At 33.2% G+C, this 16,528-nt stretch overlaps 1 protein-coding gene across 8 annotated transcripts in view; it reads left to right on the top strand.

Moving 5' to 3' along the window:
* PRKACB (protein kinase cAMP-activated catalytic subunit beta) overlaps positions 1-16,528 on the top strand; it is a 131,786-nt gene that overhangs the window by 93,614 nt on the left and 21,644 nt on the right. For all 8 annotated transcript variants that reach the window (XM_070592121.1, XM_070592119.1, XM_008529700.2 and 5 more), the window contains 5 exons: positions 1,679-1,807; positions 8,627-8,725; positions 9,662-9,744; positions 12,545-12,671; positions 13,609-13,704. In XM_070592121.1, coding sequence (XP_070448222.1) covers positions 1,679-1,807; positions 8,627-8,725; positions 9,662-9,744; positions 12,545-12,671; positions 13,609-13,704 — 534 coding nt within the window. The remainder of the gene's footprint in view (positions 1-1,678; positions 1,808-8,626; positions 8,726-9,661; positions 9,745-12,544; positions 12,672-13,608; positions 13,705-16,528) is intronic.

Here is a 16,528-nt window from a genome sequence, read left to right as displayed (position 1 = left end):
ACTACGATCTAAAAACTATGTATAAAAAGAGCCAACTATGCTTGACAAAAAAATTTCTTTTCAAAGTTATAAATAATTAAGGAACCTAATAGTAGGTTGAATTTTTAAAACCTTTTTTCCTAGCACAAAAATTTTATTTCAAGTATTTTTTGCACTAAAAAATATTTAATTCTAAATAATGTTATGTTTTATGAAGATGCCATCATTACCAAGATTTATAGCATGACCTGTAATTTAAAATGTAGTCACTCTACTGATTACAAAAAGTTAGACATCTAACATGAATCTTTAAGGGAGGTGAGAAAAAGATGGCATATTTGAATGAAAAGCAGTGACAGGCAAAAAGAGATGATCTGTTGTCTATTAATGAAGTTGGTTTCCATTATTTAGTTGTCAACTATATTAAACATTCAGTACATCTGTAGTCATAAAACCAAAAATTAAATATTAACCCATAAAATTAAATAATTCAATCAGAATTATAATGAGTTTTTTCTTTCTTCATTGATACAGAATCTTATGGCAATTTAAATTATTGGAAATTTGAAATTAAAATATGATGAAACAAGTTTCATAAGTAAAAATTTAGAGTTGCTTGCACTCTCTGTAATGGTTCAACAAGAAGCTATCGTGTGTCTCCAAAGGCAAGGTTTGATTTGCAGTAGAGATTAAATCCAACTACAGGGGACACCAGTAGCTAGCCAGGTTCCTCACTTATGTAAGACTCACATTGCCTTACCTTTTTCTCAAGCTAAACACTGTTCAGACTGCCCCTTGGAAATATTTTCTCCAAGATTTTCATGGAGATCTTCGTAATGAAAACTTATTAAACAAATGGGTCAACAATCACTATTTGTTGCTATTTAGCACATAATTTATTCCTAGTAATTTTCATTTTGTTGTGGCAGCAACAAATTCAATAGATTGATGCCTCTAATTCTTTGCCTCTATATTATAGTCAAAGCCAAACAAAGATGTTTACTCATAACAAAGCATCTATTCAAAGAGAAAAAGAGACTGATTATTGTTTGGGACTCTGACTTTGGCTATCTTTGTGAGAATGAGGAACTCTTCTTTCCTTACTGTTACTGTTTTAACTAATACTGGGTTATTATAACATCAGAGAGAGAAAGCCGATAGGATCTCTTATCCTGTTATTATCTAGTTCCATAAGCTCGTATAAAGATAGAAATGAAGTAAAACAGTGCTTTCTTCAGAGATAACTCTAGTGAAGGACTCTGATCCCTCGGTTTATGCGTATTACAATTATTTGCAAGTGCACTAATACGGTATGGCTTCCATGATTGTCTTTGACAGTATACTTCTGGTCAGTTTGTAATTATTTAAATGTGGAATGAATTTATTAGAAGTTTAATACTAGGAATTCATATTGGAATATGACCATTAATATTTCACCTGAGGATCTTGTTTTCTCCCATTACTATTATGCTTTGTTTTGAAATATAATTCTATTCTCAATTATTAGAGCTTTTCTTATTCAAAGGGAAAATAGAGCCAATAACCTAGAATCTCAATAGTCTTTTTGTATTGTTTTTAAGTGAATAGTTATAAATTAAGTTATTCTCATTATATATCACTAAAGCTATTATAATTATCATAGTCTTTTTTTGAGAAATTCTACCTTTAAAGTTTATTTTATTTTTTCATGTATATGTAGAATAATGCCGGGCTGGAGGATTTTGAAAGGAAAAAAACCCTTGGAACAGGTTCATTTGGAAGAGTCATGTTGGTGAAACATAAAGCCACTGAACAGTATTATGCCATGAAGATCTTAGATAAGCAGAAGGTCAGTGTCTTTGTTGTTTTTTGCCTGAAGGATAAACTTCAGTTTTATCAGCTAGATTATTAGACAGATGCGATATCATGACTTGCCATGGACACCTGCAAATAATTTTCTTGTTGCGTTTAATTTGCATTCTTATTTATTGTGACTGTGTGATACATAGTTAATAGTTTTAGTATATGGGGGTACATTATTATTTCAATAATTATTTATACATAATAGGTATCTGTATGTTCACTAACAAAATTTTGGATTCGACACATAAAGAACAGGCATCTCTACTACATTCTGCCTTGTGGAAAAGTACAGGGATCAATTATTTGATTCTTAGGTTGAGGTAACAGAAATTGAGTGATTTTATTTTGACTTAGTTTAATTGACAGTAGAAGCCCTCTTGTTTAATAGTACTGAGTTTGGTTCATTTAAATGCAGTTAAAGCAGGGAAAAATGTGAAAACCTACATACTATAAAAAATATCAAATCATTATGCTGTATACCGGAAATTAATGTATTGTTATATGTCAATTATATCTTGATAAAAAATTAATTAAAATAAAAAGCAAATGTTAAGTATTTGTCACATATTAGTGTATCTATGAATCAAGGTGTCTGAATTATTCATGCTTTAAATACTAAGCTTCTGTTTTCCTAGTAATCACGTACAGTTGAGGGAAAGTAAAAGAAAAATGGCAAATCTTGATTTATTATCTTATAGATATTATGTTCCCAAGAATGACATTTTGGCTTACTGGGATGTAGATCGGTACTAAACTGGTAGTCGGGGTTACAGATAGTGGCCAGACTAATGCTGTCCAACAGAAGTATGTTGTGAGCCACATATATAATTTCACATTTTCGAGTAGCCACATTAAAAAAAGTAAGAAGAAATAGATGAAATTAATTTTAATAGTAGATTTTATTTAGCCCAATGTATCTAAAATATTACTGCAACATGTGATTAATATAAAAATTACTGAGATATTTTACCTTCTTTTTTCATACCAAGTCTTCAAAATCTGATGTATGTTTTACGTGTACAGTACATCTCCATTTGGATTAGCCACATTTCAAGTGTTAAATAACCAGACGAGGCTAGTAGCTACCATACTGACAACCCAGCATTACACTGGTCAGAGGTTCCAATCCAACCTCTACTTTAAAACAAAAACCAAAACTAACCTCTAACATGAAAAGGAGTAATGGCTTAAGTCTCTCTAAAATTAAATACACCTATACACACATTGGTTGTGCGTCTTTGTCTACTGCCTTCTTTCACATACCTTTTTGTTTTGTTTTTTTTTTTCCCAAGGAAGATTAGCCCTGAGCTAACATCTGCCAATCCTCCTATTTTTTCTGAGGAAGATTGGCCCTGAGCTAACATCTGTGCCCATCTTCCTCTGCTTACATGTGGGACGCCTACCACAGCATGGCCTGCCACGCAGTGCCATGTCTACACCCAGAATCCGAACCTGCAAACCCCAGGCCGCCTAAGCAGAACATGCACACTTAACCACTGTGCCACCAGGCCAGCCCCTCACATATCTTTTCTAACTGTGCTTCTTGAAAAACAGTCACTCTGTCCACTAACTCACTTCCGATTCATTCTTCAGCCCTCAGTTTAGCTGCCTCCTTGTTCATCTCCAACCTCTTGCTGCTCTATTGAAATGGCTCTGGCAAGGGTCACCAATCCAGTGGCCTAATCATCAAGTTCAGTGGATTCTTTTTGCTCATCTTATGTGACTTTATTGGAGCCTATGGCTGTGCTGACCATTCCCTTGAAACTGTCTCGTTCCTGGCCTTCTGCATCCTCATGTTCTTTGGATTATGCTCCTGCCTCTCTGGGCTCTTGTTTTTATGAGCCTTTTCCTGTTTTGTTTTATCTTTTTCCTTCTGTCTACTCTTTAAAGAATGCCAGTCCCAATCACTGGATGATCTCCACTTCTCATTTCATTGTTCCATACCCTCTCCCTGTGTACACTTATCCAGCCTTCAGCTTACCCTTGAGCTCTGCATACCTAATTTGTACAATCTGAGCATGGAGCTGTTAGAGATCAACTACTTCTTTCCATAATTTTCTAGATGAGGTAATGAGTCTCAGAGAGGTTAAGTGGCTTGTATACTTGTGTTGGTAGTACAACAACAACAAAATGCTTCAAATTTATATTTTTGATTAAACCTGTCATTAAAATGTTATTATCTCGAAACCTCTGATATTTTATGTTATCTTTCTTAAGGAATTAATAGAACGTGCTTTAGTCATAAAATACTAAAAGGATTACAAAATATGCCATTTTATGCTTTAAAGTATTTAGGAAAGAAGTTTTTAATTCCTTTTTTGGTAAGACAGTGCCTTGTTAAATAAGTTACTGGGAAGGTTACCTCATGGATAAATTATGACAAAAGAGTATTTCCCTGAAGAATAGCTGCCATTTTAAGTCATTTCCTCTATGGCAATGTTGTGGATCTATTCATAATTCGGACAAAGTTTTTTTTCCTTCTTCTCTTCTCCCCAAAGCCCCCAATACGTAGTCACATATTCTAGTTGTAGGTCCTTCTATTTATGCTATGTGGGACGCCACCTCAGCATGGCTTGATGAGCAGTGCCATGTCCGTGCCCAGGATCCCAAGTGGCGAGACCCTGGGCCACCAAAGCGGAGCACATGAACTTAACCACTCAGCCACGGGGCCAGCCCCCAGACAAAGAATTTATGTTCTAAATTTTTTCAAGTTTATTTGCTTTAATTTGCTAAAGCTAAGTAATAAAATAACACTCCATAATAACCTTCTTTTCTGTTAATAAAGTCACAAATCTTTCAATTAACTCTTTTTGGCTTCTCCTATCTTATAGCGTTTGGGGTGAGGGGAAGAAAACCACTGCAGAAATTAAGGAAATCACTAGTAATAACGAGGTATACCAGATAACCTCTTTCATTATTAACCTCCAAAGCAAGTTTTAGGCTATTTCACATTCTTCCTTATTGAGGTACTGGGTGAGAATCAGGCTGAAAAGAAACAAAAACTGAATTCCATTTAGTTTGATTCAACTGTATACATTTGCAGAGCACCTTGTATATACCAAGTACACTTCTTGGTTAGTGGAGGAAAGGGAAGGTAGGAAAAGAAAGGTCAGAGATTGGTATAATCAATAAGACATGTTCTCTATCATTAAGAATTTTGCTGTCTAGCTGAGGAAACACGTATACACTAAGGATTAAATAACTGATAACGTCTGGAACTTTTAACCCTTGGTAGACTAAAGAAAGTGAAAAAAATTAAGGCAATCACATTTCTTTATTCCACTCTCTGTGTCAAGCATCGCTAGGCACTTTGTATTTATTGTATCAGTGAATCTTCACCACAACTTTGTGTGACATTAATCCCCTTTGAAGCCAATAACCTCTCTATTGAAATAATTTTTCCAAAGTCAGACACCTGGTAAGATGAATCAAGAATTGACCCAGGTTTACCTGATTTCTGTGCCCATACTCGTTTTTCCTTTAAAATGTATTGTGACCCCTCAGAGCGTTTCTCCCACCACCTAATTTGATTTCTCATTTATGTCAAATGGGCTTTCACAATAACATCTTAATTATTTTCCACAACCTCAGACTTTTCACTTTCTCCTAATTCAGCCTCCTCACTGCCAACGAAGTTTCTTGTCATATCATATCATTTCACTCACTCCCTTAAAAAGCTTCCTCATGTTTATTCATGAAGTAAGAACTCTGCAGCCTACTCTCAAACCCTTCATAAATTTCTTCCAAACTCCACTGTAGTCTTATCTCACACAATTCCCTGTGTATCCTCTATTCTCTACTTTTCTGAGTGAAACTTGACCCACAGGTGTATATAGTGCTATGCTGGGTGGGTCAGGGGAGTGTGTGATAATACATGGCCTATCTTCCTTATTAATAACTCCTCAAATGGTTGGTTAAAAAAAAAATCAGCTAATATGCAATCATTTATAAGTGCTTTTAAATATGTGTATGTAAACCAACAGAAATATTAAGAAGTAAATATAAATTTTATATGAATTTTGAAAATAAAATATGGACTACACCCCCAGGGGTAGTTGTTAATTTTTCTCTGCTATTTAGGAGTACTTCATTACCAAATTTTGAAAAGCACTGTCCTAAGCTGTAGCCAAATGGAACTAGCGCTCAGACTTACCTTGGTATATTTTTCCTCTTCAGATAATGGTTCTTTATATTAACCTTGACTGCGTAGTCTTCTCTGTAATTTTCTAACCCTTGTTATCTACACATCTTTAAGACTCAGCTGAGCTCTCACCTTTTTAAATAGATTATAATAACAATTGACAGTGTTTTGAGCTTTTACTTTGTGCCAGGCACTATGTTAATCACTTGACGGGCCTAGTGCCACATAGTTCTAAAGTGTAGCTATTATTATTATCAGCATTTTATAGGTGAAGAATCTGAGCCTCAGAAAGATTTAAGTATTAAGCCTAATTTAAACATTTTCTCCTCTGAACACTTATGACATCATAACTCTCACTTGGCAATTATTCACATATTGCTAGTCACATATTCATACATCATACTTCCAAATAGATTTTACGCAGCATGAAGGCAGACACTTTCTTATCTTCATCTCTATTGTACTTATTATTATGCCTTATATGTAGCAGATATACACATTGGAAAGTAAATTAGATTTTAATTAATTTTAAATTAATTTAAAAATTAACTAAGCATATTTGCTTTGCCTGTTCATATATCTTGAATTCATTTCTATTTTTAATTATTATACCCCCCACACACGGTTGGCTTAGGGCTATAATGCACAAAGCCTCTCTCTTGCAGTTTTCATTACTTATTTCACAAGGTAACACATTGTCTATGCCTAACTAAAAGCCTGCTATATCATAATATGCAAAAGTAAATACTGTGGTACATCCAGACAATGGAATATTATTCAGCACTAAAAAGAAATGAGCTACTAAGCCATGAAAAGACATGGAGGAAACTTAAATGCATATTACTAAGTGAAAAAAGCCAATCTGAAAAAGCTACATACTGTGTGATTCCAACTATTTGACATTCTGGAAAAGGCAAAACTATGGAGAGGGTAAAAAAATCAGTGGTTGCCTGGGGTTGTGGGGAGGGAGGGATGAATAAGTGGAGCACAGAGGATTTTTAGGACAGTGAGACTACTCTGATATTATAATGGTGGGTCATGTCTTTATATATTTGTTCAAACCCACAGAATGTACACCACCAAGAGTCAACCCTAATGCAAACTATGGACTCTAAGTGATAATGGTGTGTCAGTGTAAGTTCATTGATTGTAACAAATGTACCACTCTGGCAGGGAATGTTGATAACAAGGGAGTCCATGCATGTGTTGGGGCAGGAGGTATATGGGAAATCTCTGTATCTTCCACTCAACTCTACTGTGAACCTGAAACTGCTAAAAATAGTCTATTTTTTAAAAAGTAAACACAAGCAGCAGTAATTCTCCAGCTAATGTTATATAATTTATGGACTAATTGGTTCTGTAACTCGTTAGAATGTAGACAGTAGTGATCCAACAATTTCATGTTACAGATTAAAAAAAACTGAAATCCTAAATTGAAACAACATCTCCAAAGTCACAAAACTGGTTGAATAGAAGGTCTAGACTAGAATACAGATCTTCTGATTCTTAGTCAATTATTCTTTGCTCAGCATTATTTTTTGTTTTATTTTTTTGTTTGTGAGGAAGATTGACCCTGAGCTAACATCTGTTGCCAATCTTCCTCTTTTTGCTTGAGGAAGACTGTTGCTGAGCTAACACCTGTGGCAGTCTTCCTCTGTTTTATGTGGGATGCTGCCACAGTGTGTCTTGACAAGCGGTGCTAGGTCCGCACCTGGGCTCTGAACCTGTGAACTCCAGGCCACTGAAGCGGAGTGCAGGAACTTAACAACACTACAGCACCAGGCCAACCCCAGCATTATTTTTATACTGTAATTTTATATGCTAATAACTGAATGGTATCTTTAATTACCATTTTATTCATGTTGAACTTCTCGAATTCTGTGACTACCCCACATAGACAATAAGAAAGAATGCCACCTTCTAATGATTTACACATATACAAGACAATTATTTATATCTCCCTAAGGTCACCTTTTCTTAAATTAACAATAGAATCACAGCCTTTATGAAGTCATGCTAAGTTGCTTTCTCCTGCTATTGTACTTGATTGAGTAGACAATCCAGAAAAAGCTTGATTAATCCTAAATGACCTGTTTGTTATAAAGACATAGTTGTTTTTTGCCAATATTTTGTGTGTTCTCTTTTGTGTCTGTATAAATTGAATTTTTAGGATTTGTTCTTGTATTTATTTAGGTATTATGAAATGAACAGATTGTTCATTCCTACCCACTGTTTTTCAATTATTGGCTTTTCCTCAATCCTTGATTTCCTTTTTGATCTTCTGAAGATTTAAGATCAATACCTACTTATTGCAGCAATTTGTCCCAGCTCCTTTAGTGGACTATAAGTTGTTAGGAACTAAGTATTTTCATATATTAATTTTTAAAGTAATTTATGATGAGTCTGTTTCTTCTTAGTTCTTGCTTCTTGATTGAAAATCATAGTTGACCTTCTTAAGACCAAGTTTTAAATCCTCTATTAGGTTTTTCATTTGAATCTGATAAGCTTAGTTGGTACTAACTATTATCATCCTTATCCAACTCTAGCGATTTTGCTCATCCAAGTTCATTATTATATGAAAAACATTTTATTTTTTCTTTTAAAACTCTAGTAGCTTCTAAATTTTGTTCAAATACATTAAATATATTTGTCTTTCAATTACAGGTTGTTAAACTGAAGCAAATAGAGCATACTTTGAATGAGAAAAGAATATTACAGGCAGTGAATTTTCCTTTTCTTGTTCGACTGGAGTATTCTTTTAAGGTAAATTTTACTGATATCCAAATAAAATATTTTCAACCTTATATACTTTTTAAATATGAAGCTGGAATAGAATTCTAAACCAGATGATAAACATGGAGAATATGAATAAACAAAAAAGTAATATATTTAGATTTTATGTAATTAAATCCTATTGAGCTTATAAATTTAGGTAACATTTGAAAAGGAAAATTGTTAAAGGTAATTTGTAATTTTTCATGAGATAAATGCAAATATTTCAATTTATCAGAATCCATAGTGATATCTTATTAAGCAATTCTTATACTCATGCACATGAATACACCCACATACCTTTTTCTTCTCTTGAACCTTGTTTGCCACAATCTCACCATCTTCTTTTATTTAGTAATTTTTGCTCTAGTCTTTTCATTTATATGAGGCAGAACGGTCTTTGGCCCTCTGCTCAAGTGTCTCATAAAGTTGCACAAGATTTGTTCTTTAAGTTGGCAGCTTTTTAGCTCTTTGGAGTAATACTTTCATCTCTCTGCAATATTGAGCTATATGAAATATTTTAACCTTTTTCTTTTGATTTAGGATGATGTTAAAAATCGTCAATCTCTATGACCTAATTTAATACATAAAATGTAAATATTCTGAGTAACTTTTTCATATTTTTGTAACTTTGTTATTCCTTTGCATAAACTGGAGCATCAAGTCATTGCTGAAGTGTTTAATTGTTCAGGAGTTAACTGTTCCCTGCAAGAGTAGGAACAGCAACAATCCCAGATTAATCTGTGGCAAGAACACTAGGGGGAAAAGAATGAGTGCCTCAGTGTAGAAAAGTTAGAGCAGTTAGTAATCTGTCAGATAGATTTTTATATTTGTCTTGTTCTACTTGAACATGGTATTTTCTTAAAATATTTTCTTGAAATAATCTAAATTTCATAACTTTAATTTATCCTTTTTATTTGTTCATAGGATAATTCTAATTTATACATGGTTATGGAATATGTCCCCGGGGGTGAAATGTTTTCACATTTAAGAAGAATTGGAAGGTTCAGGTAACTAACACTTTACCCTTCTCACATCTTTGTATGCTGTGTTTGTTTTAATCCAATTTTTCAAGTTTTTGTCAGTGCTAAAAATTTATTTTATTTAATTTAGTAATATTTTAGCTATATGAAGAATTACATGGAAATATTAATGAGGCCACACCATACTGAGTTTTAAAAGTCAAATAAAAGCACCATGATACCAATGTAAATATTTTACCATTGGTAGGTATTGTGAGGGTCCATAATTTGAAAAATTTCCAGATAATGCAAAAGTTAATTAAATTTAAATATACCAGTATTTATTGAAGAAGCATTAATAATACAACTCTGGGGAAGAGGTTTGTGTAAGGATGAAGATAAGAAAGGAATATATAGAAAAGATAATGTATCGTAGGGATGAGATTATGAAAGTTTGTTTTGCACAAATTTGATTTTCCTTAAAGCTGTTGCTATGTTGAGTTTTAAAAATATGTACGTAATTCAAAAACAGTTTGTACCTTATCTTGAGGTTATTACTAATAAGGTCACACAGCGATGGAAATAGGTTATAGATTGTTAGCCTTACCTGTGTGTAATAGCCTGTAAGCTGCTACTGTTCATTAATAATCATTAGTAGAATGAAGCTGAAATCAAGAGCAGTTCCAGCTTCATTCAGTACATTATACATTGGCATGATTAAAACATAAGTATGAGTTGAAACCGGACCGATGATGGTAATTTGATTCATAAAAAGATGATAGACTTGGATTATCAGGAAATGGTATTCAGTAATGGGCCAACATTAGAGTTATTTTGGTTAACCTCAGGCCTTAAGCCAAAATTCATTTATTCACCTAATATGTATAGGGCACCTATTATGTGTCAGGCACTGTGCTAATGCAAAGTAACTTCTGTTTATCTTTAATGATATTCTTTCACCTCCTCTTGTCCTCTTTCCTGCCACCCCTTGTCCAAGCATGCCCGGGATCCTCGTATTGCCCTGTGATAATTCAAAGTTTTACAATGAATTACCACACCTAAACCCGTCTTCAAAAGGTGTTTTGTCCATTTTCTATAATTACTAACTTCTTTCCTTTGCAACTCCCCCACTCTTATTTCTGTTGACGTGGTAGTAGGAGGAAAGCAAGTTGATGGAAATAACTCACAGAGACACTGTCTTTTATGACCTTTCACACATACTACATGTATGCTTGAAAGGTTGCTAACTCTCATCTTAGAAACTTTGAGGCAGCAAGAATACTGTTATTGTTGAGCATGGGTTTAATCAAAATCAGTGGCGTCGTTATGATTCTCTACTTAAACAGCAACTGTCTAGACTTAAAGCTGCTGCAGCATCAAATCCTCCTATGGAATATTTTCTCACACTTTTCAACAGTTTGATCATAGATCTATGTAATGTTTGTGTTTCTCCAATCAAACACCAGAATGTGGAAATAAATATAAAATGTTGAGTGCATCTTATATTTATGATAATAAATTTATATTTATATACATTACGATAAGTTTATATTTATTTATAAGTATCAGATGCTAAGTGTATCCTATATTTACAGATGCATGGAGAAAATAGGAAGAGACCTCCCAGGTCAAACGTTTCCAAGGTTAGGGATAAATGTTTCAGTGACCAGGATGACGCTTCCAGTCTTCCCTTACAATGTTGCCTTCATTCCTTGTCATAGGATATATGATATAGATTTTACAGTTTTGGGAGGTGGCTGAAACTCAGGGTATTATAAAATATTGCCCCCCAAAAGTAGTTTTCTTTACATATTCATTCATTCAACAAATAGCTACTGAATACCTGATATGTATCAGACTAGGATCTAGGAAATAATAATAAGCAAAAAGAGCAGCATATATAATCTTTTTTGGAATTTCTATTTCTGGTGCTATCAGATCAAACTCATTCCAACCATCTTGAGGGAAATTCTATTCATAGTCAATGTTGTTCATTGAGGACATAAATCTGAAAGTCATTGCAATTTGTCAGGCAGATTAGCAAAATTCAGTATATATAATGGAAGATGAAATGGAAACTCAAATTAGAAAATCATTACATCCTTTGGAGTAATACTCAGAATATGGCATCAAAATTACACTGATCTATCATTTGATCTAACCTGTGCATGCAAGAACTGTACATGTTTACACAAATCTATAGATTATACCTATGTTTGTGTGTGTCTGTAGGCATGCATACTAGATTTGGAAATTCACACACCAGGGTTGTATACATGGTTTCTGGATGGGATTATGGCAATTCTTTATTCTTCATCAATATTTTGTGATACTTTTTCTATAATGAGCATATATAATTTTTATAATAGGAATAGCCTGGGTAAAATGGCATTAAATTTGCAGATTAATACAGTTAAATAGCTTCTGTGTAGTGAAATTCTTTAAGCACTTGAAATTTGTGAGAAAGGTAGATGGAGTCTATCAACAGTAGCAGTGGCCTGACAGACAATCTAACTGGCACATTTGGGTCAGTCTCGAGATCAGAAACAATTATAAAAAACCAATATCTTCTAATATGGGCAATAATAGCTTAAAATAAGATGACTATTTTAGAGTTATGTTTTTCTTCAACATATGCTGCCCCCTAAGCATATCAAAGCTTTGTTTGAAAACGATTTCGAGATTTAGTAAATATTTGGAAACTAACCAGATTTTTTACATACGTTTAAAAGAAAAAATACTTTTTGCTCCCAAAATACATCTACCTCATATTAAATTTTTTGTATAATCTACTAATTACTGTGTGTTAACCCATTTTACAGAAAATCAATGTTTTGTTTCTTTGTAGTGAACCCCATGCACGGTTCTATGCAGCTCAGATAGTGCTAACATTCGAGTACCTCCATTCACTAGACCTCATCTACAGAGATCTAAAACCTGAAAATCTCTTAATTGACCACCAAGGTTATATCCAGGTATGACTTGAATGCATTATGTATAATATATTTGAGAAAATACTAGGTAAGAAGTTGTATTTATTTAACCCCAACTACCAATATTGGATTTTTCTTTGAGGAAGGCAATTACTTCTTCCTAATAGCTTAAATTGAGCTTGTAGTTCTGCCATTATTACAGAGAACCAAAAATCTCATCAAGGGTAGAACCTGTTTGTATCTTCCATAATCTATAGTTGTGAACTAAACACAGGCTCCTGCATAAATAAATATATAATAGCTAAATCTGTGACCTCTCATTTAGTGCATTATTCTGAGTGTTTTACGTGGATCATCTCTTTTAATCCTGATAACTTTATGAAGTATAAGTACTATTGTTATCCTCATTTTAAGGCCGGTATAACTAAGGCACAGCAGTGTCACAAATGCAGTATGAGAGTCAGAATTTGAACCCACAGTCTGTCGCCCGAGTCCATGCTCCTTAGCATTACAATGCTGCTGCCAAAGGAGCCCTGGCTACCAACACTGGACTGGTGGCAGTGTTTTCTTTCCATTTCCACTATTAATAGAGTGGGAGCATCCTTTTTACACAGCTGTTAATAGATTCTCCTGTTGATACTTCTGCACTTCTGATGATGTAATTAATAGCAGAGGACATGCTGGACTTAAGAAACACTCCTAGCATTGCTTCATTTTTATTAAAACTATTCATTTTTACCTTTATTTTGTTGTTGTTCATTTGTTTCTTTGTTGGAGTCAGGGAAAGGTTCTCTCCAGCATGGGTTGTTTGAACTTTCATTCACTAAATAGTGGCCTTCATGGATTAGTCCCAGTTACGTTGACTTAATTTTTTCCATAGTTTTAATTTTAACCCTGATTTTTATCTTTCAACTTCGGTACAATAAATATATTTATTGTGAAATAATAAATGTTCACAAGAATTTTTTTTCTTTTATAGGTCACAGACTTTGGGTTTGCCAAAAGAGTTAAAGGCAGAACTTGGACATTATGTGGCACTCCAGAATATTTAGCTCCAGAAATAATCCTCAGCAAGGTATGTCTATGATGTCATTATGTAAGAAGCAGAAATATAAGGCATGCATCAGTGTGGACTTTTATAAAAAGTTTATTGATCTAATTTTATATTTTTATTTCATCTAAATTATGAATTTAAATCTGTGCATTTTTACTAAAAAATATATTATTTAGAGTCTACCACTAATCCCATAACTTCTGTCAATTTTAGCTCTGGATCTAAGAGAAATAATGTGAATAAATTTGACCTCTAGATCTATGGTTTTTTCCTTCCAGTTTTATTGGGAAACAATTGATATACATCACTGTATAAGTTTAAAGCATGATGGCTTGATTTACATATATTGTGAAATGAATATCACAATAGGTTTAGTTAACATCCATCATCTCATATAGATACAGAAGAAAAGAAAAGAAAAGAAAAATAAAGATCCATGGTTTGAAGGCAAAAGCATAGCCTTTTCATAATTATTCCCAATAACAGAAGGACAGGGAAGCCTTGCTCTGGGTTACGCCAAGAGGCAAATCTAAAGATGATGTGTACTAAGTTGTCACTTCTTCTTTTGTTTTAACTTTACCACGTAAATGAAAGAAATGTATGTTATTTTTTTTTTAATTTTAGTTTAAAAATAGGAATAGTGCATCAATTGAATAGTTCTAGTCTCATTGAAGACAGTTCTACTTTTTCAAACACTGAAAATGTGGTGAGAGAAATTTGTAATCTTGTGTACAAGGATGGTTTCATTTATTTTCCTTTCTACTGCCATCCATTTCTGGAGGAAGTTAGGAAGAAGAAACTGACAATAACTGGGCACAAAAAGGAGCAAGGACAAAGAAAGGGGTGACATGTGCCTCAATATTTACAAACTGAATAACCACTCCTGAATAATTGAAATCTGGCTAACCAATAGAAGTGTTAGAATAAAATAAAAGATTTCTTTCAGCTTTCCTCTCATTGTCTTTCATAATTTAAATCATCTACAACTTTTAGTCTTTTTTTTTTTTACCAAGAAGCTTTTTTTTTAAACTTTATTTTTTTTAATTTTTAATTTTTTTTTTTAAAGATTTTTTTCTTTTTTTTTTTTTTCCTTTTTCTCCCCAAAGCCCCCTGGTACATAGTTGTATATTCTTCGTTGTGGGTCCTTCTAGTTGTGGCATGTGGGACGCTGCCTCAGCGTGGTTTGATGAGTGGTGCCATGTCCGCGCCCAGGATTCGAACCAACGAAACACTGGGCCGCCTGCAGCGGAGTGTGCGAACTTAACCACTCGGCCACGGGGCCAGCCCCAACAACTTTTAGTCTTTTATAATCTAAATATCATTGCTGTTAATGCATTTCTTCTGTAAGTACACTTAACAAGTAATATGACAGATTAAGCACCAAAACTTTTAAAAAGGTATATATATTATAAAAGTAATAGATGTTCATTGTATAAAATTTGGAAAATGCGGAAAAATATGAAGAAACAATCCAAAAAACCTATAATCTCACTACTTAGAGGCAGCCTTTTTTAAAAAAATATTTTAATATATTTTTCATGCATGTTATCATAGTTGAGATATAGTGAATTTTACCATTTTGTGTTCAGCTTCTTTCACTTGAATAATAATAAGCATGCAAACTCATTCTAATGGCTTATTTGCAAAATAAAGTATTTTGCCATTCTTCTATTGTTAAATATTCAGGTTCTTTCTTTTTTTCTTTTGCTATTATAAATAACTGTGATAAACATCTTTGTACAGAAAGCTTTTTCCGCATTTCCATTTTTTTAGGATAGATTCTCAGAAGTGGAATTACTGGGTCAAAGGGTATGAACATTTTTTAAGGCTCTCCATACATATTGCCAAAGTGCTTTCCAAAAAGACTGTAACATTTTATACTCCTACAGGCAGTGTATGAGAGTACTTGTTTCATTACACTCTCTAGCACTGGGTATTCTTATTTTAAAAATCATTACTACTTTATTAGACAATAAAGATATCTCATTATTTTAAGTCTCATGTCTTTGATTATTAGATTTTTAATGCTTAATAGTCATTTGGTATTTTGCTGTGTATGTGTATGGATTATTAGTTCATGTCCTTTGCCTATTTATCTATTGTAATTTAGTTTTTCTTATTGGTTTGTTTTAATTCTTTATACCTAGGGTATTAAAAGTATCTGGCATATCTATTATAAACATTAGTACACAATCTGAAACGTAGAAATCAAAGTTTAGTAAAAGGATTATAGTAAAAGTATTGTAATGAATGACATTGCTAATGAGTTGAATTAAAAGAACTAAAGCAAAATTGATGCCCATTTCTATTAACAAAACAAAGTGCTATTCCTATTATACTGGTCTCTTCCTTTTAAAAAACATACAGAGGCAGGAAAAAAAAGAAAATCTCTATATTATAGTATTATATTTTGGCTAGTAATTTGAAAATAAAATAGGTTGTAAAGCTAAAAGTTTGACAAAAGGTTGGAATATGGGGAGTGGTGATGGTAGAGGAAACGTTTGAGGACAGACCAAAAGATTTGGCAAAAACTCAGCTCATTTCTGTGCATCAAGTTGGGTATTTTTTTTCTATAATCTTTTGTGCCAGTTGACACTGCCCAGAGTTGAAAACAAACTTTATATAAACATGCTAATATTTTATTTTTATTTCCTTATGAATACTTCTAAATCTTAATTTTAGTAAGCTTAATGTGAAAAAAAAACCCAGTTAAAAATAACCTTAGAATTCTATGTTTGGTTTGCAATATGCTTTTTATACACATTACTTCCTTTCGTTTGATAAAGCCCTCACAAAACCCCAGGAGTTAGTTTTCTTTCTTGTATACCTTTTAGAGATGAGAAAC

This window comes from Equus przewalskii, chromosome 24 (assembly GCF_037783145.1).
Source record: "Equus przewalskii isolate Varuska chromosome 24, EquPr2, whole genome shotgun sequence".
Taxonomy (NCBI): Eukaryota; Metazoa; Chordata; class Mammalia; order Perissodactyla; family Equidae; genus Equus; species Equus przewalskii.
Note: the sequence above shows the minus strand (reverse complement) of the source record. Positions and strands in the feature narration are given on the sequence as shown.